The following is a 21,587-nucleotide window of genomic DNA, read 5'->3' on the forward strand; positions in this document are numbered from 1 at the left end:
GCTTTTCTGTTGCTGACAGACTCTTAAGGTTCCCTCTCTTCCTATCCCTTTCTTATGAGTACCTCTTGCAGCTTACTGTTGCTAAGGAAAGGTTCTCAAGGGCACCATTCTTATTTGCCCTAGGAGCCCTGGATGGGAACTCCCCTCCTCGGAGGCAGGACGTGGACCATCATTTCTTCCTGCTCTTCAGTGTGGTAGATGAGAACCTTAGCTGGCATCTTGATGAGAACATTGCCTCTTACTGCTCAGACCCTGCCTCAGTGGACAAAGAAGATGAGGACTTTCAGGAGAGCAACAGGATGCACGGTTAGTTGGGAAGGGGTGGCCACATTATGACAGTGAATGCTAATGGAGGGTGTCCACTGAGCGTAGTATTTGGTGGTGCCTTCACACACCTGGTCCTTTAACAATCCTCACAAGGACTAGAAGTAGTAGGTGCCTTTTCTGTGTTTTACCTGTGAGGGCACTGAGTTTCCTAAGATTATGCAGCAGATAAATGGCACAGGTAAAACTGATCTTTCTGACTGTGTAGGCTGTGCTCTTGCTACTAGGCTACTCTGCTTCATAATGTGGAATAGCACCCCCCATCATCAAAGTGACATTTTATATGCCCAGTCACTTTGGTGAGAGGTGCCCACTTATGTAATTAATTAACATTGCTTTGTTTTAAAAAGGATGCAAGCTTGAAGAATGATCCACTTCGTGGAGAGAAAATGGTTGCTTTAAAGTTATCTTGCTTATATTCTTCATTCCACTCTGAGTTTATGTCTATACGGGAATCGACCATATTAATTAAACTGAAAACAAATTAAAGTCACAAAAGTCCTGAGGCATGAGTGTAAAACTGATTTTAGGAATAAAACAGGTTGATTTTGTTTTTGTTTAGTTAAGGAAGTGATTTACTTACCTTTGGTCACAGAAGCGGGTTCAAAGGCAGACAGTCCTAAGGGGAGGTGAAAACTCAGTGGGGAGATGTAAACAATGGTTTGGAAAGTTCAAATTTATCTTAGGTTTTATACCAATTGATTATAATTACCACGTAAACTAGTCTGCTAATTTTACAAATATCCCGTGGAAATTTTGTAAGGAAACCAGCCTGAAAGAAGAGAATAGCCTGCAAAATAACTCCATTCTACAGAGAGCTTCCTCAGATTGCTGTTTTGTAATATTGGCTTTACCACTTAATAGCTTTGTGGCCTTTGGAGAGAAGTAACTTTACTTCTCTGAGCTCATGTTTTTGAATGAGAATGATATCTGCCTATTTTCCAGGGCTGTTTATTATTTTTAAATAATATAACACATATGGTCAGCACAGTATGCTCTTTCAAACCTTATGTAAATGCTATCTGTTATTATTGTCAGATGGTAAGTCTTCTTCCATAGGGTCTCCTTTCCTAACTCTGATATTCTCTTTGGGTTTTCTTTTGCAGCAATCAATGGCTTTGTCTTTGGGAACTTACCAGAGCTGAGCATGTGTGCACAGAAGCGTGTAGCCTGGCACTTGTTTGGCATGGGCAATGAAGTCGATGTTCACACAGCTTTCTTCCATGGACAGATGCTGACCACCCGTGGACACCACACTGATGTGGCTCACATCTTTCCAGCCACTTTTGTGACTGCTGAGATGGTACCCCAGGAGCCTGGCACCTGGTTAATTAGCTGTCAAGTGAACAGTCACTTGCAAGGTAAGATTAAACATTTCTGATTCTTGGGATATAGGAGGGAAGTGTGAATAATACTCAACGGGAGGCTGGCCTTCTGGCCTGGAGCCATAAGATAGGTCTCCCAAATGAGACTTCTTGGTATAAAGAATGAAACACTGGACTAGAAGTCAGGGATCTCAGGTTCTTTCCTGGCTGTGGGATTAACTTGCTGGGTGACCTTGGGCACATCTCTGTGGGTTTATTCTTCCTCATGTCAAGCATAAGTTGGCCTAGGGATGGATAGGTAGAATTTTAAGCTGCTTTTTTTCCCTCAAAATTCTAAGGAATTAAAACCTGGAGGTATTCAGCTGACTGGGAAGGGAGTGAAGGAGAGATTAGTTAAAGGGGAGTAAGGTTTGTGCAGGCGATCATGGAGTATTGTGGGTAAGTAGTGACACTTTAGTTGAGACCTAACAAAAGTAGGGATGAAAGGTTTTGCTTTCAGAGGAAGAATGGTTTATGTAATGGCATAGTGCAGTGAGGAGTATCAGAGGGAAGGAGGAACATATGAGGCAATAGAAAAAGCACTAGATAATTGATTAAAAGGTTTGAGTTGTAGTTTCGGTTCTGTGAAAAACTCACTATATGACTTTGGGCAAGTGTCTTCCCATTTCTAGGCCTCATTTGCCACATCTGAAAAATAGGGGAATTGTTCTAAATAGCCTCTAAAATTCTCTTCATCTCTCACTTTCTAGAATTATTTGATCATTATGAATTAGGATGCTATCAGGAAAGTGATATGTGAGTATGTGAAAGTGGATTCAAGTAGGTGATGAATTATAAACTGGGGTTGTAGGTTTGACCCAGTAGGGGCCTGGTACATGTGCTCCATAATCCAGAATCTGTTCTTGAACCCAAAGATACCTGGGTAAGAGAGTATGAATATGGACTGGATTAGGGATGCAGTGCAATAGTGGGACTAGCATGGACCTTAGAGCCAGAAAAGCCTGGATTCAAGTCCTGATTCCTCCATTTGCTTAGCCACCTTTGGTAAGTCATGCCACTTCTCAGAACCTCTGTTTCCTTGTCTGTGGATGCCAATAATGATGGCTACCTCATAAAGTTATAATGAGATGTCAGAGAAATAATGTGATTTTGAATCTTAGAGAGTAGGGGGATGATGTGACCAATATAGTGGACATAAGAGAAGAAAATGAGCACTCAAGATCAGTAGTTAAAAGATGGGAGCTGGGAGCTTAAGTATGAACTCCACCACTGACTAGCTGGGCAATCTTGGACAAATTCCTTAACCTCTCTGATTCTTAATTTTCTTCACCTGCAAAATGGGACATTAAAAGTCTATTTCACGGGGTGGTTGTGAATATTGATGAAGGTAACATATATAAAACCCGGGACACATGGCCTAACATATAATATATTTTCATCAAAAATGATTATTCTTTCATCCTCCTTTATACCTCAGACATCTAGTTTACAAATTTCAAATATCTTTAGAATGGTGTAAGACTCAAATTAGATAATGTAGCTGAATGATCTCTATAAGTTACTAAGGCAATATAAGACAGTGTCACTCATTACCATTATGCCTCGATGTAGTTTCTTCCACATTTGGAGACATTACTTAGAATCTATATTTTCCTGACAGCCCCAGGTCTGAAGCTTAATCTCCATGTATAGAAAATGTTCCATTATTTTGGGAGCTTCCCAGTTTGTAAATAACTTACCCCTCTTTTAATGCTCCCACTAGCCCTGTGAGGTGAATTTTCCTATTTTCCCTATTTACAAAAGAAGCTCAGATTGAGGATGTGACTCGCCTAAGGTCCTACAGATAGTTGTAATGCTTGGGCTTGAAGTCAGGTCTCCTCACTTCAGTCTCTGTGATGTTGCTAAAAGGTGAGTCTTTTGCAGAGGCAGGAATGAGGATCTGGTAAATGTGCCAGTGGTGGTGTTTAAGTACTTGAATTATTACCTGGGCTTGTTTTCTACCAGTCAGGCTCTAGAGGAGTGACAGGAAGTGGCCCATTTTGGGGGAGCAGTAAAGAGACTAATGGTGGGAGGGAGGAGAAAACACTAGGAGAAGGAAGAAGGTAAGTCCTCTGGGTCAAAATTCTGTTGGGTAGAATGGGGACAGCCACAATGTTCTTCCTCCAGATGGCATGCAGGCACTCTACAAGGTCCAGTCTTGCTCCACAGCCCCTCCTGTGGACCTGCTTACAGGCAAAGTTCGGCAGTACTTCATTGAGGCCCATGAGATTCGATGGGATTATGGCCCAGTGGGGCATGATGGGAGTACTGGGAAGAGTTTAAGAGAGCCAGACAGGTAAGAAGCAGTGGGCTACCTCTCTCTGCTCCTGAGCCCAACCCCAAACACCTATTATCTCACTCCCAGAAATCTCTCACTTCTCTTGGGGGTCACAAACTTTATGGCTAGGATGATTAAGGACAGATGTAGGCTATGAAACTCTGGAGAGTAGAACTGGTCCCAATGTCTGGAACTTATAAACAAGGATATTCTAGCCTACTAAAAAGCACTTGAATAGTTAAAACTATCCAATGGTAAAGGATTGCCTCCCCTGAAAATGAGTTCCCTATCTTTAGAAAGGCTCAAGCAGAAGATGTATATCACTTATAAGTGGTGCCACCAGAGGAGATACCTTCGCTAGTGAGAGTTAACCTGTATGATCTCTGAAGTCTTCCTAACCATAAAGTTCCATAACTTTATAAGAATAAGGATGGAATAGGCATCTATTTGACACCCAATTAAATCATATGATGTTTGCCTCCTTATATGCCAGTGGCTCATACAAGTTCTTCCAGAAGAGTTCCAGCCGAATTGGGGGCACTTACTGGAAAGTCCGATATGAAGCCTTCCAAGATGAGACATTCCAGGAGAAGGTGCAGCTGGAAGAAGATAAGCATCTTGGAATCCTGGGTGAGAGATCTTTTACTTATGAAAGTCATTGACTAGAGTCAGAAAAGTGAGGAGGACTTAGAAACTGGAGATTTGAGGTGGCTCAGGGGCACACTCTAGACCAGCATCTCGCAAAATGAGTATCAAGAGATGTGTATTGCGAAAAAGGGTTATGGGTCTGAATGTGTTTGATAGGCACTACGTTAAGCATAGGAAAATAGTGTTCTTTGCTGCAGGACTTCTGAGAGCCTTGGATTTATTTTTGTTCATCATGAGTCTTCATGAGGAGAATAGAGTATATAGCATTTCTCATATGTTACTAATGAACCTTTTTTGGTGAACATATTCCAGTACCACTGCTGTGCAGATCACACTTTTATAATTGCTTCTCTAGGGGTATACCTGAAGGGTTATAAAACCTAGCAGTATGACTGTCTAGATTCTTGGCAATCTGGGGCCAAGAGTAGGTTAGCATGGCATACAGATATGCTGCTATGGTGAGAGATGCACAACCAACCTTGAGTCTGACCTTAGGGAAGGTATCCCGATGGTCTAAAGCAAAAGATTGAAAGAGTATAGCAAAGGTAGATGTGGTTTGGTTACCTGGTGGAACTAAAAAATAAAACCAATCAGATAGGTGAAAACTTGGGAAATGAAAGTAACATAATAGACTCTAGCAATAGGTGTCTGCCAGCTGATTATAGATCTGGAAATGAACAATAGGTCCTACATCAGCTGGATAGGGAGATATACGGAAAGAGATGGTGGTGAGTATGAATGAGTTATCATTAGCTGGGGTTCACTATGGGCCCCCAGTTTTTGAGCGGAGGTGGACCATTAGATATGGAAATTGAGTAGGAAACTGAGCTAGAAATTCTGACTAGGAATCAGAGCCTACATAAGTGCTCAGGGTATTTCCTTGGTACTTTTGGTTGGTCTCAAAGTTGACCCAAGCTAGGTTAGAGGTGGTGGGTAGTAAAGCACAGACAAATCTGGGAGTTGAGGTCAGACTAACTAGCCCAGGGCCTGGATAGAGGATATACTAATTCTCTTTGCTCAAAATTGGCTTAAGATTGAGGCAAGCTCAGATCTTAGTAGGTCCTACCAGGAGATATAGCTATGGAAGCTGGGACAGTAAAGTTAGCGGAAATGTGATTCAACTTGACAGTGCGGTGGGAGAAATTCCTAGCTTTGGGTTCTGGCTCTGCAGATAATCAGCCACTTGAATTTGGGTAGATCAATTTCACCTCTCTGAACTAAAGTTTCCTCATCTGTAAAATGAAGGCAATAATCTCTGCCCTGTATGCCATAGAATGATGCTTGAGGATCAAAATGAAATGATGGATTGTATAGTGCTTTTTATAATTATGAATTACAGTATACTTAAAGTAGATTACTATTGCAAAAAGAAGAGAGTTCTCTATCTTTTTACTTTCACTTCCCTTTTCTGTCTCTCCCTCTCCTTCTGTTTTCTTCCTCCCTATTCATTCCTGTTTTCATTCTCCTTGTCTCTTCTTCTCATTTTCCAGGGCCAGTGATCCGGGCTGAGGTAGGTGACACCATCCAGGTGATCTTCTACAACCGTGCCTCACAGCCATTCAGCATGCAGCCCCATGGTGTCTTTTATGAAAAAGACTACGAGGGAACTGTGTACAATGACGGTGAGCTGGCAGGGTTTCCAACAAATGTGGGCTGCAGTTGGTAGCAGGTTACTCTAGAGGACAGATAAATGGAGGGTGGAGAGGGAAAAGCAGGCATATTTGTTGCTATTGTGAACATTGCTGAATGAATGAGTGATATAATAGTGAGGCAGAGTAGGGCTCAGAAATAAGAGAAAACTTCTGAATATATTTTAAAATATTCTGATCATAAAAATATGTTTATTATGTGATTTTGAAAAACACAGAAAATTTTTAAATAAATAAATTTAATTCGTAGAGGAATTACTATGTACATTTAAAATAAATTTTGGCAGCTGGCCAGTACAGGGAATTGAATCCTTGACTGCTATGTACACTTTGATATACCTTTTAATATTTTTCTAAGCTTATAAAATGTGTATATTTATAGATAAGAGATTATTTGCGTTTTTTTGTTGTTTTCTTTTATTATTATTATTTATTTTATTATTGAAAAATAATTGATTATATATATTTGTGGGGTAGTGATGACTATCAATACCTGTATAAAATACCTGTGATAATCAAATCCGGATAGTTAGTGTGTTCATCATTACAAAACGGAATCATTCCTTGTGTCCACTAACCAATTTCTTGCTAACTTCTCTCCACCTCATTCTTTTGCACAGTTCTCTTCTCTCTTTCTGAAAGTTGAGCACATTATTGTGGCCGTTTTTCTTTCTCTTTCTTTCGCTGCTGGTTATGAATGAGGACATGTTGTATTTCTCTTTCTGTGCCTGACTTGTTTCACTTAACATAATTTTCTCCAAGCTCATCTATGTTGCTGCAAATAGCAGAATTTCATTCTTTTCTATGGCTGAGTAGTATTTCATTGTGTATATATATCACATTTTCCTTATCCAGTTGTCTGTTGATGGATATTTAGTTTGATTCCCTATCTTGGCTATTGTAAATTGAGCTGTGACAAGCATGGGAGTGCAGGTATCCCTTGGACATGATTTTCATTCCTTTGGGTGTATACCAATTAGTGGGATTGCAGGATTGTATAGTAGTTCTATCTGTAGTTGTTTGAGAAACCTCCATACTGTTTTCCATAATGGTTGTACTAATTTACAGTCCCACCAACAGTGTGTAAGGGTTCCCCTTTCTCCACAACCTCAGCAGCATTTGTTATTTTCTGTTTTTTGGACAATAGCCAGTCTAACTGGGGTAAGATGATATCTCAGTGTGGTTTTGATTTGAATTTCCCTGATGATTAATGATATTGATCATTTTTTCATGTACTTGTTGGCCATTTGTATGACTTCTTTTGACAAATGTTTATTCAGCTCCTTTGTCCATTTTTAATTAATTAATTTATTTTTACTTTTGAGTTGCTTGAGTTCCTTGTATATTCTGGATATTAATCACTTGTTGAATGCATCGTTTGCAAACATTTTCTCCTATACTTTGGGTTGTCTTTTTGCTCTGTTAATTGTTTCTTTTGCTGTGCAGAAGCTTTTAAGTTTGATGTAATCCCATTGTTAATTTTTTCTTTTTTGCCTATATTTTTAAGGTCTTATTCATAAAGACTTTGCCCAGTCCCACATTCTGAAGTGTTTGTTTCTCCTATGTTTTACTCCAGGGCTTTTATAGTTTCATGTCTTATATTTAAATCTTTAAACCATTTTGAGTTGATTTTGGTATATGGCAAGAGGTACAGGTCTTGTTTCATTGTTCTACACACAGATATCCAGTTATCCCATAATCATTTCCTGAAGAGGCTCTCCTTTCCCAATGTATGTTCTTGGTGCCTTTGTTGAAGATGAGTTGGCTGTTAGTATATTGGTTGATTTCTGGGTTCTCTATTGTGTTCCATTCATCCATGTGTCTCTTTTTATTCCAGTACCATGCTGTTTTGGTTATTATAACTTTGTAGTACAATTTGAAGTCAGGTAATGTAATACCTCCAGCTTTATTCATTATTATTATTTTTTTCTCAGGATTGCTTTGGCTATCTGGGGTCTTTTGTTGTTCCATATGAATTTTAGGATTGCTTTTTCTATTTCTGTGAAGAATGTCATTGGAATTTTGATGGGAATTTCATTGATTCTATAGATCGCTTTGGGTAGTATGGACATATTCACAATGTTAATTATTCCAATCCATGAACATGGAATGTCTTTCCATCCTTAAATGTCCTCCTTAATTTCTTTCAGCAGTGTTTTGCAGTTCTCATTGTAGAGATCTTTCACATCCTTGGTTAAATTTATCCCTAGGTATGTTATTCTTTTGGTAGTAATTTTACATGGGCTTGCTTTCCTGATTTCTTTTTCTGCTAGTTCATTGTTGGTGTATACAAATGCTACTGGCTTTTGTGTATTAATTTTGCATCTTGCAACTTTACTGAATTAGTTTATCAGCTCTAGGAATTTTTTGGTAGAGTTTTTAAGGTTTTCATGTCTTCTGTGAAAAGGGATAGTTTGACTTCATCTTTTTTAACATTGATGCACTTTCTGTCTTTCTCTTGCCTGATTGCTCTGGCAAGTACTTCCAATACTATGTTGAATAGAAGCGGTGAGAATGCATCCTTGTCATGTTCCTGTTCTTAAAGAAAATGATTACAGCTTTTCTCCATTCAGGATGATGTCAGCAGTGGGTTTGCTATATACGGTTTTAATTGTGTTGAGGTACTTTCCTTCTATATCTAATTTGTTGAAAGTGTTTATCAAGAAGGGAGGTTGAATTTTTCTGCATTTACAGAAATAATCATATAGTTTTTGTCTTTGATTTTGTTGATCAATTTTATTGATTTGCAAATGTAGAACCATCCTTGCATCTCTTGGGTGAATCCCACTTAATCATAGTGTATAATATTTTGGATGTGCTCTTACAATCTGCTTGCTAATATTTTGTTGAGGATTTTTGTGTCTATGTTCTTCAGAGATATTGGTCTGTAGTTTTCCTTGTTTTTTGTATCTTTGGTTTTGGTATCAGGGTAATGCTGGCTTCATAGAATGAGTTTGGGAGAATTTCCACTGTTTCAATTTTTCAGAATAGTTTGAAAGGATTGGTATTAATTCTTTAAAGGAATTCAGCAATGAAGCCTTCTGGTCCTGGGCTTTTCTATGTTGGGAGACTGCCAATTACTGCTTCAATACTGTCACTCATTATTGCTCTGTTCATGTTTCCCATTTCTTCTTGGTTCAATCTTGGTAGTTTGTATGCATCCAGAAATTTATCTGTTTCCTAGAGATTTTTAACTTGCTGGTATATAGTTGTTCATAACAGTCTCTAATAACTCTTTGTATTTCTGTGGTATTGGTTGTTACATCTCCTTTTCCATTTTTGACTTTTGTTATTTGGGTCTTCATACTTCCTTTTTTGGTTAGTTTGGCCAATGACTTGTCTATTTTGTTTATCTTCTCAAAAAACCATTTTGTTTTATTTCCATGTGCTTATGTAGTTTCCAAAGTTTTGTTTGTTATTAATTTCTAATTTTATTCCTTTGTGGTCTGTAAAAATACTTGATATGATTTCAATCTTTTTAAGTTTGTTTGTTAAGATTTAATTTGTGGCCTAGCATGTGGTCTGTCCTGGAGAATGATCCATGTGCTGATGAGAAAAATGTATATTCTTCACTTGTTGGGTAAAATGTTCTGTATGTGTCTTTCAAGTCCATTTGGTCTACAGTGCTGTTTAAATCCAACATTTCTCTGCTAATAGTTTTTCTAGATGATCCATCCAATGCTGAGAGTGGTGTTAAACTCCCCAACCATTATTGTGTTGGGGTCTATCTCTTCCCTTAGATCCAGTAGAGTTGCTTTGTATATCTGGGTGCTCCAATGTTGGATGCATATATATTTATAATTGTTACACCTTCTTGCTGCAATGTCTGTTTTGTGTCTTTTTACAGTTCTTGGTTTGAAGTCTATTTTACCTGACATTAGTTTGGGGACTCCTGCTCTTTTTTGGTTTCCATTTGTAGGCCAGTGTGAGCACCTTATGGGTTTTGTGGATCCATGGGCCTTTCAGGGTGGGCACATGCAAATGTGGGGAACTGCCACACCTTGGAAACTTTTCTTCTCAGCTGACCTGCCTGCTTGCCTGGGAGGGGAGGGATGCTTCATGGGTTCAGATGCTGGGGTCTCTGTCTTTCTGTCTGTCCTAGGCTCTAGAATGTAGGGCCATGTTCCCACTGGCACTTGTGTGAATGCAGTAGAATGCAGGCTGGGCCTCCAGACAAAGGGAGTCTGTTTCACCAAGTCTGGGGCAGAGCGCACTCCAGCCACATGTTCAACTCCAAGACAGCACTCCATCTCAGAAGCTCAGGGCAGGAGGGGTTTCCTCTCTCTGGATTTCTACCATGAGATTGTGCAGCTACACTAACTCACTAACTCCGAGATATTCTCCAACTGGGCCTGGTTCCTGAAAACACTGGGGAATTCTTTAGTGGTGGGGTCTGCTGGTGTTTGTGGCAGCAGTGGAACAGATGGGGTCTTTTCCAGCTTACTTTGTCTCCTCTTGATTCTGAGCTGGTCCCTGTGGTGGGTCATAGGCTGGATGCCCTGCTCTGTTCTCTATGGTGACATTTCCATCCACCTTCCATGTTTCACAGGGATCTCGTCACTCTCCTGGTGCTCTGTAGCATATTTCCTCAGTTGCTCTGGTCAAAATATATTTGTCTGTTGTTTTGATCTCTTTTTGTTGGGGGTACTAGCACCAGGCCTCTCTAGTCGGCTGTCTTGGGGAAAAAAAAAAAAGAGGTCATATGTTTTGTACAGTTTTGTATCCTACTATGCTCACTCACCATTGTATCATGTCTGTTTTTCCATGATGTTATAAAGTTATAAGCATTTTAATGACTACATAACCCTCTATCACATGGATTTGTCAAAATTTATTTACCCTATTCTCTATTTTTGGGGCATGTAGGCTTTTCCAGTAGTTTTTAATATTGTAAATCAGGTTGCATTGAATAAATGTGTATATCTTAACTTGCATTTTGAATTATTATCTCAGGAGACAAAATCCTAGAAGTGGGATTATTGTGTAATTAATTTCTTGTTTTCTCTGACATTGTAAACACATGCTAATTCTAAGCCAAAAATATTTTTAAAATACCGAAAGCATGAAGGGCAAAGTTACAGATAAATTTAGAATAAAAGAACATTCTACAAGGCAACTAGTCTAGTATTTTCAAAGTCAATACCAATGGTGTGTGTGTGGTGGTGGGGGGGTAGAATTAGAGACATAACAGCAAAATGCAACCTACAAACCTTAACTGATCCTGGTTATAAAAAAGTAACTTTAAGAGACTTTTTGAAGATAATTGGAAACATCTTTATATAGACTGCACATAGATGATATTAGGGAATTTTCTTAGGTGTGTAATGATATTTTAGTACCATAGGAGCTGCTTGCTGATGTGTTTAGGAGTACAATTTCAGGATGTTTGCATTTTATTTCCAAGTGATCCAGCAAAGGCAAACAAGTAAAACTTTTGTGTGTGTGTGTATGTGTATACATATGCATACACGTATACTTAGATAAATTAAAGATGGCAAAATGTTAACAATATATCTAGGTGGTAGGGTGATCATTGTATTAATGTTTAAAGTTTTCTCTGTGTTTGAAAATTTAAAGAGTTAAAAATAATGAATGAATATTATAAGTTAAAACCATTCCAAATTATACCCCCTTGTTATAAACTACAATACGAATATCCACATATATGCTTCTTTGAACACTTTTATGATTATTTCTTCAGAATATATTTTTAAGATGTGGAATCGCTGTGTCAGAGGATACACACATTAAAATTTTGGGTACCTGCATTCAAATTGCTCTCTGGAGAGATTTGCAATCCCATCAATTTGGACTTTCATCAACAGTATCTTAGACGGCCCCTTTCCTTACAACAGCACTGGCGTAGTCTTTTTAATTTTTGTCAGAACGACGGTCTTGTAGGCAAACAACATCAATAAAAGTCACTGCTTTTAAAATTATATTTGTTTGATTACTTCAGATTGAACATCTTTTCAGCATCTATTGAACATCTTACTTTATTTATGGGCATTAACCTTTTTAAAACTTTTGACAAATTTTGTCAACCTTTTTTCCAAAAGGGTTATTCCTATTTACAATCACCTTTTCATAGGTGAGTAAGAGGGTTAGGTGCCATTTGAACTACTTCTTACCGGCATTGATTATTATAATTTGTAATATTTTTGCTAATTTGATAGGCAAATAAATTTTCTAACTACTTTTATTTCTACTTCTTTGTTCACTAATGAATGGTTGAAAATTGAAAAAAAAAATTTCCATGCATTGTTTGACCAGACCGTGTCCTGTGTCCATTTAAGAAATTACAGCCTTAGTTTTTTTCTCACACACACACACACACACATACACACACACACACACACACACACACACACACACACACAACATATATACACACACACACACATACATAGAGAAAGGAATCAGTGTTTAACAACCAGAGCTGTTCAAAGATTAAATGGACTATGATGACAGGTAGTGAGTCTCCCATCACTGTAGAGTTTTAAGCAGAAGTAGAGATGTAAGAGGAGATTAATGTATATTTTCAAGTGAGGAGTATTCCAAATAAGTCTTAAAGTCCCTTTTAAACCAGAGAACCTACGATTTTGGAAAACTGAAATCTAGATGATTTTAAATTCCCCAGTTTATATAATAAGTAGTGGCAGAACCAGAAACTGAACTCTAGTCTCTTGACTCCTAGGCCAGGGTCCTTTTCAATATTCCATGTTGCTGCTGCTGCTGCTCCAAAATTCCTTTGTAGCTTATTATCTCTGTCCCACTGTTTGGAACTGATGATCCTCATTCTAGCCAATGTGATTAATGAGTCCCATGTTTTCCTTGCAGGTTCATCCCACACAGGCTTGGTGGCCAAACCCTTTGAGAAAGTAATATATCACTGGACAGTCCCCCCACACGCTGGTCCCGCTGATCAGGATCCTGCCTGTGTCACCTGGATGTACTTTTCTGCTGTGGATCCCATAAGAGATACAAATTCTGGCCTGGTGGGCCCCCTCCTGGTGTGCAAGGCTGGTGCCTTGGATGCAGATGGCAAGCAGGTATGAATAGTGTGTCTGGCTGGGAAGCCTGCTGGGGGCAGGATGAAGCTGAGTTGCTGAACAGGAGTTAAGCATGGAACTGGGTTCTAGAGGTAAGGGAATAAGAAAAAATATATCCAAGCTGTTGCATCAGAAATTAATAGTTGGTGACCTCATGCGATCTTGCATGTTATTTTTCTACTTACACACGTCTTTCTAAACCTCTGTTCCTTTCTAACTCATATTTTCCCATCATCATTTCTTCCTTGTTTTATCTTTTTCTTTTCTCTCACCTCAGTGGCCCTTAACCCTTGTTCCTAACCCCTAAATTTGCTTTAATATTTGCCTGTCTTCTTTCATACCCAACCCACCATTTCCATCTGTGTTATATTGGGCAAGTTACTTAACCTCTTTGACTCAGTTTCCTCATCTGTAAAAAAGGGTTAACAATGAAAGAAGGTACCTTGGGTTTCTGTGAGGATTAATTAAAATAATCCATATCAAGTGCTTAGCACAGTGTCTGGCACATAGTAAGCACATAGTATATGTTAGCTGTAACAATTATTATTGTTATTATTATTATTATTATTATTATTATTATTATTATCACTTTTCTCTTACTTTCTCATTTCTTGCTGTAGCCCTCCCCTGCTGTTCTAGCCACCTTCCCCTACTTCTTTCCTCAAGTAACTTCAAGATCTTTCCTATCATGTTCTGTACCTCTTCCTCCTGATCATCCTATGGCTCTTACCTGCCCCCTTTAATACATTTCTCCCCTTCAGTCTTCCCTCTTTTTTCTGATTTCCTTCTGCCATCTTCAACTTGTGGTTACCTAAGGAAAAGCTGCCTACCAACAACTTGCTGCTCTGGGCAGGAGGTATGAGACTGCCACTAAGTCTGGGAAAGGAAATGGCAAAGAATCGGGATCCTTGGATCTGCAGCTACACAGTCCACAACTGCTGAAACTGTTGTCATTCCTCCCTCTGCTTTCTTCCACTGGACCTGCAGAAAGGGGTGGATAAAGAATTCTTTCTCCTCTTCACTGTGTTGGATGAGAACAAGAGCTGGTACAGCAGTGCCAATCAAGCAGCTGCTATGTTGGATTCCCGACTGCTCTCAGAGGATGTCAAGGGCTTCCAAGACTCCAACCGGATGCATGGTATGGGGAGTACTTTGGCCCTGGGCTGCAACTGAGAAGTTCAAAGTAAAATCTAACCCTAACTAAAATCATGACCAATCCCTGAAAACACTGACCCCATGGGTCAGCTCTGTCCCAGCTATGAGGTAGATTGAGGGATTCAACCTAAGGCAACAGATCATATACTTAGCACCTTCTTGTGTTGTGTCCTGTGTTCCATGGTATGGAGGGCACTGGAAGAAAGTATTATGAGATGAGGATTGTGCCCATGAAATCCACTAGAGTGTGAAGAATAAGCCGGGGTGATACCTTCCCAGTCTTATCTCCCTCTCCCTTATCTCCCACTACCTTGCTTGCTCACCCCGTATTCTAGACAAGTGGGGCTCTTTTTCTCTTTATGAACATACTTTGTGCTTTGTTGGTTTCATGCTTTTGCATGCTGTGCCCTCCACTTGAAATGCCTCTCCTTACATCTCTTCCTTCAGCCTGTGGAAATGCTGCCCATTGTCCAAGGCCCTACTCAGAAGCTACTTCCTTCATGTAACCATTTCTTACCACCGAAGCCCACAGGGCTAACACCCTTTTCTGAAACACTATTGCATTTTATTCAATCAAACCATTTTAATAGCAAGTTCTGTACACTCCTCAAAATTGTAGTTATTTGTTATGTGGCTTTTGACTTCTGCTAAAGTACAATCACTTTAAAGGTTATCATATGTAGCATATCTCTGTATCCTCTATACTCACACGTAGTAAATGTTGATTGAATTAGTGAACTACCAAGTGAATGGGTAGGAGGGTAGGTGGGTGGGTGAGTCAAGGAATGGGAAGACATGGTCACAGTTTGCAAGCAGCTCCCAGCAATTTTCAGTGAGGTGAGACTAGTAACACCAATAAAACAATTATGGAACAGTCCAAAACAGACTATAATTAAGTGCTAAGAGTGTGGAACCACTTTTAAGAGACATAAGAGTTCAAAGGAGGAGAACATTAATGAAATTAAAAGATTTCTGGAACAAGGGAGTGCTTGCGCTGAGGTTTAAAGACTGAATAGGTTGGCAACTAGTACATTATAGGCAGGGGAAGCAGAATCACGGGATTAGCAATATTTCTATCAGCATTCCAGGGGATTATCAAATGGGATGGCTCATTAAAGCTGATTCTGACAGAAGTGGGGGCATTGAAAAGATGTCACCTTCAAGCAGGTCTTCCTGTACTTTGCTGGAGGGAGGAACAGTGTGGAATGTGGGAGGTAGACAAGAAGGAGTATGTTGTCTTTGGTTCCCATCACCAGTTAGTTCCATCATCCAGAAAAAGTATGTCTTGTGAGCCAAGTTCATTCCAATTTTAATTTACTGACCACCTAATTGGTACTAGCAATGTACCAGGTGTTAAGGCAGTTACATAGATATGGAGAAAAAATGATATGCTTCCTGCCAGGTCAATCTAGTGCAGGAGATAGATTTGTAAGTAAATCATTGGACTTTGTGGTAAGTGATATTGCAGAATTTTGCAGGATAAAAGTTCCATGTATATCAGACAGAGCAGTAACTGCTTCACAAATGAGGTAATATTTGAGCTGAAGCATGATAAATGAGTGGTAGATTGCCATAGAAAGAGCAGAAGGAAAGTTTATTCAAGGCAGAGGAAACAGTATGTGAAAAGTCAGCAGGTGTTTCTATGTTTAAAGCCTTGGGGATGCAGAGACAAATGGAGCTCATAGACTAATGGTGTGTGTGAGAGAGGGTAGGAGAACAGACTGCAGGTAGGGGTACCAGGGAGGAGGCTGTTGCAGGAGTTCAGGCCAGAAAGGATGAGGGCCAGAAGCAGGGAAGCAGCAGTGACGATGAAGAGGAGGAGACAGATTGAATTCTAAGGATGTAGCCTTGGGGAACCCCAACACTTTATAAAGGGGTGGAGAATGAAAATAAGATGGAGAAGGAACAATCAGAGATGAAAGAGAACTGGAGAGTGTGGTACCACAGAAACCAAGGGATAAGAGTTTCAAGATAGTGAGAATAGGATAGGTTCGTACTTGTGTGTGTGCGTGTGTGCCTTTGTGTGTGTGTGTGTGTGTGTGTGTGTGTGTGTGTGTAGGAGTTGTAATTGTGGAGAGTAGTTCAGTGTTGCAAGAATGTGGACTGTGGTGGAGGAGGAGCAGGAGGTGAGGCCAGAAAGGCCAGTTGGGTCCTCACCCCAAAGACAGGGATCTTCATGAGTAGAATGAAAATGGCTTAGAGAAGAAGGCAGAGGAATTGAGGATGACTCGTTTCGAGTTGTGGGAAACCATAACACAAAGATGATTTCATGCTGCTGGCCAGTGCCTGAATAGTCTGGTCTCATCTCCCCATTTTGTCTTGTGTTTTTGTTTTCCAGCCATTAATGGGTTTCTGTTCTCTAACCTGCCCAGGCTGGACATGTGCAAGGGTGACACGGTGGTCTGGCACCTGCTTGGCCTGGGCACAGAGACAGACGTGCATGGAGTAATGTTCCAGGGCAACACTGTGCAGCTTCAGGGTATGAGGAAGGGTGCAGCTATGCTCTTTCCTCACACCTTTGTTACAGCCATCATGCAGCCTGACAACCCTGGTAAGTGCCTTGGCAGCTAGCACTAGACTCAGAGTCTTTGTTTGGTATGGGGTTGGGGCTGAGGTTGTGGTGGGGAGGAGGGCGGGCTGGTGAAGAGAAAAGAAAAGGTGTGCTGAGGATGCTGGGAAAGGTTTCAAAACACTTTGGTCTTCTCTCTCTTCAATATGCTCTCCATGTCCTAGTTTTTTTGATTCTCTACTCTGTTGCAAGCAGAATAGAGTGAGTAGAAGTGTGAGGAAGCTCTTTTCTGGAACAACAGAAGAGAAGTCAAGATGTTGCCCAGCTTTGGGGCAGCTCTTACATGGCAGAGGATGGACTTCGCCACATAGGGATTTTATAGATACAGTCTTTGCATTGGAAAGGAGGTTGATGAGATGTACCTATAAACACTTTCAACTCTGATATTCTGTGAAGATTTCTGCAAACTCTCCCACTTCTGGGGTGTGTGTGTGTGTGTGTGTGTGTGGGAGCTCTAGTACAGGCTCTTTCTAAACTTGCTATGTAACTTTGGTCTTATCACTTTCCCTCTCTGTAGCTGTGTTCCTTCCTTCCTTCCTTCCTTCCTTCCTTCCTTCCTTCCTTCCTTCCTTCCTTCCTTCCTTCCTTCCTTCTTCCCTTCCTTTCTACCTTCCTTCCTTCCTTCTTCCCTTCCTTTCTACCTTCCTTCCTCCCTCCATCCTTCTTATAAGTGAGAATATGCAGCATTTTTCTTTCTATGCCTGGCTTGTTTCACTTAACATAATTTTCTCCAAACTCAACCATGTAGCTGCAAATGGAAGAATTTCATTCTTTTTTATGGCTGAGTAGTATTACACTGTGTATGTATACCACATTTTGCATAACCAGTTGTCCATTAATGGACATTTAGGTAGGTTTCATATCTTGGCTATTGTAAATAGAGCCATGATAAACATGAGATTGCAAGTATCCCTTCTGCATGATGATTTCCATTCATTTGGGTATACACCCAACAGCAGGATTGCTGGATCATATGGCAGTTCTATCTGTAGTTGTTTGAGGAACCTCTATACTGTTTTCCATAATGGCTGCACTAATTTACAGTCCCACCAACAGTGTTAAGGGTTTCCCTTTCTCTGCATCCTTGCCAGTATTTTTATTTTCTGTCTTTTTGATAGTAGCCAGTCTAACTGGGGTGGGACGAGACCTCAAAAGCACAAGCAACAAAAGAAAAATAGACAAATGGAATTATATCAAACTAAAAATCTTCTGCACAGCAAAGGAAACAATCAAAGGAGTGATAGACATCCTACAGGCTGGGAGAAAATATTTGCAAACAATACATCTGACAAAGGATTAATATCCAGAACATACAAGGATCTCAAACAAGTTAACAGTAAAAAACACAAATAGTCCAATTAAAAATGGGCAAAGAGAAACAGACATTTCTCAAAACAAGACATACGAATGGCCAACAAGTATATGAAAAATGCTCAACATCACTAATCATCAGGGACATGCAAGTTGATTCTATCTATTTCTAACATTTCATGTTATAGCAGTATTTTTTTTCTTCACAGTCCTTAGGGCATATTATTTTTCCATCTAGTAAGTGTCAATAGAGTTTGTAAGAAAAACTTGTCAGTTCCACACAGTTCCTGACAAACTTTTATTTCTGTTCTGTAAATTCCATTCATATTTAGGAAAACAATCCTTAAACAAAACAAGTCTCTTCAACGATTTAATAATTTCAGCCTGGCACTGGGTTTGACAAACACTTGACATAAAGTTGGTCTCTGATCTACCTGAGATGCTTTCTTGATCAGGGAGAGTTGTTGGCAAATCAGAAATATCAGTTAATGGAGCTGAAAGAAACAGGAGGAACAAGTGCTAGCACTGAGGCAGGAGTGAGGAACTTCTGAATAAGACCCTACTCTCTAGTCCTAACCCCAAAGCCAAATCCTAGGTTTAATTTTGTTCTGGCAAAACTAGCCAGGCTCCTGAGCCAATTGTATATGTCTCCCCATACCTCACTCGTACTTTGGATGAATGAAATTATTTTTGTGCCATACCGAGGCCCAAAGAGGATCGCCATATATGACTTTAAAAAATTCTGATGGGAGCTCTGGAAAGAGAGGAGGATAATAACTTTACATGAATAAAGTCTTGAAAGACTACTCTGGGTCAAGATTCTTGTTTTCTTAGTAGCAAAAGCACAAACCTTTTTTTTTACACTTGTATTTCCAGACCTTTTAAACTCTTTCCTCTTTCCAAAGAGATCCTGAATAATAGAATATTGGAACTGATAGATTCCCTTTGGGATAATCTCATTTCACTTATTTTCATTCTCATTCCCTTCCCTTTTTTCTTTCTGTTCCTTTACTATATCTTCTTTTCTTTTCTTTATTTCTTATTATTTATCTTTTTTTCTTCTATTTTTCATTCCTTTGTTCTGTATCTTTCCCCCTCTCTTATTGTATTCCTCTGTTTTCTTCTTCTTTTTTCCCTTGCTTCTTTTTATTTTCTCTCTCTTTTTCTATCTTTTAATTGGTTATGAATATCCATAAGATACGAGGCTGATTGTTCCCCCCTTGTGCCCTAGAAGGAAATCTTTTTCTATCGCACTTTCCCCAAACATAGTAAAGATTTATTGTCTTTCACATGTTGGTTTAGGTTCTGGACATGTGAATATAAATGAGGCAGGTCACTGTTAATGGGAAAGGGCAATATGAATGTAGACAGTATTCACAAGTCTATGATGATGCTATCTGCTAAGAGCTGTGACAAATTCTGTCTGACTTGTGGAGTAAAGCTTTGCTAGAAAAGCAGACATTCAGACTGAGCTTTTAAAGATGAGTAAACTGTCATCAGGCAAAGAAATGAGGTGGGTGGTAAAGAGGGTATAATAAGCAGTAGGAACCATATGGCCAGTGGCTTGGAAGGAGCATTTACCTAGAGAAGACTGAATAGAATGATTTGAGTTCTCAACTTGAGGTAGCTTTCAAAAAGGTGTTTGGAAATGTGGAGGTACTTTTTTAAAAATTTATTTTTTATAGTACTTTTTATTGGTTATGAATATTCATGAGATACAAAGCTGATTGTCACCACTTATGCCCAAGATATAATGGCCAGATTCATACTGGCAGCATGTCCATTACTATGAATTGTGATTATACCCCATGTCCCCCACCCAATTATCCCTAGGTAAGCTCTCTCCCTCTGCAAGTTCATCACAGCTCTGTTTACAATAGCCAAGATATGGAACCAACCTAAATGTCCATCGATGGACAATTGGATAAGGAAAATGTGGTATATATACATCATGGAAAACTCTTCTGCCATAAAATGAATGAAATTCTTCCATTTGCAACAACATGGATGAGCTCAGAGAAACTTATGTTGAGTGAAATAATCAAAGCACAGAGGGATAAATACTGCATGTACTCACTCATAAGTGGGAGCTAAGAGAGAAAGTAAGATGGAGGTACTTTTAGTTGTCACAATGACTGGGGTGTGGAAGCGATGATACTGGCATTTAGAGGGTGGGAATCAAGGATGCTAAAACATTCTGCAATACATAGCACAGTCCTAAACAATGAAGAATAATACCATCCGAAATGCTAATAGCACCCTTGTTGAGGAACACCAACATGTAGGGCATAAGGGAGATAAGAAATAGCTAAAGACCCAGTTAGAAAAAGAGGAAGGGCCTTCCTAAGAAGTTAGGACTTTATCTTCCAGGTTATGAGAAAACATCAAAGGTTTTGTTTCCTTTATTAAGATGTTGAGAGACAAGATGTGATTTTCACTGTTGTAGGCTTACAACAGAGTAGTATGGATAATGGCTTTGAGTCAGAAGGAACCAGAATTAGGGAGGGGCAACAGAAGGCTCTTGAAAGAAATGATGAGGACCTGAAAATGGGTGGGTGCAGTGAGGATGGAGGGCTTACAGGATATTGGGAGAGAAATGACAAGAGGTTGCTGAGGGTATGAGCAAGAAGAAAGGACTCCTGAGTTTTCCAGCTTGTGCAGTAGGTGGATAGCAGTGTCAGTAACCAAATGAGCAAACACAGAAGGAGGGGCAGGGTGATAAGGTTTGGGTAATAAAGTATTCATTTGGGGCCACATTAAGTTTTAAGTTCCTGGTGAAATCTAGGTGGCAGGGATTTTACAGTAGGTGGTCATGGGTAGAAATCCAAAGTTTGGAAAAGAAACTCAGGCTAGAGAGAGAAATTTGAGTATTCTCATAGTTAAAGTCCATAAGCATGTAGAGTGATAGGAAATAAAATTTTAGGCAAGAATCAACATTAAAGAGGTAGGAGGTAGAAGAGAAGCTAGAATGAAAAGAAAGCAAAAGATTATTCAAAGAGGTAGGAGGAGACTTAGAAGCCAAAGGTATTAGAGTGTTGAAAAAGAAGTGGCTTGGACAAGCGTCCATATGAGAAAATTCAGATAATGTGTCTAGCCCAAGGTCACATGACTCTCTCAGAATGTCTTCTACCTGTTCCCATCCCCTCAAGTGATCATCAAACATTTTTCTACACACCAGAGACCCTGACTCTTAACTTTTTAACAGTGTATACAATCACCCCTTTGCACACTCATTTA

The 21,587-nt window shown here is 39.6% G+C and overlaps 1 protein-coding gene across 2 annotated transcripts in view; it reads left to right on the plus strand.

The window, feature by feature from the left end:
- The window catches only part of HEPH (hephaestin), a 133,215-nt gene that overhangs the window by 16,605 nt on the left and 95,023 nt on the right, over window positions 1–21,587 (plus strand). For both annotated transcript variants that reach the window (XM_063083910.1, XM_063083909.1), the window contains 8 exons: window positions 124–306; window positions 1,431–1,685; window positions 3,816–3,984; window positions 4,460–4,596; window positions 6,105–6,236; window positions 13,104–13,315; window positions 14,303–14,453; window positions 16,809–17,021. In XM_063083910.1, coding sequence (XP_062939980.1) covers window positions 124–306; window positions 1,431–1,685; window positions 3,816–3,984; window positions 4,460–4,596; window positions 6,105–6,236; window positions 13,104–13,315; window positions 14,303–14,453; window positions 16,809–17,021 — 1,452 coding nt within the window. The remainder of the gene's footprint in view (window positions 1–123; window positions 307–1,430; window positions 1,686–3,815; window positions 3,985–4,459; window positions 4,597–6,104; window positions 6,237–13,103; window positions 13,316–14,302; window positions 14,454–16,808; window positions 17,022–21,587) is intronic.

This window comes from Cynocephalus volans, chromosome X (genome assembly GCF_027409185.1).
Source record: "Cynocephalus volans isolate mCynVol1 chromosome X, mCynVol1.pri, whole genome shotgun sequence".
NCBI lineage: Eukaryota > Metazoa > Chordata > Mammalia > Dermoptera > Cynocephalidae > Cynocephalus > Cynocephalus volans.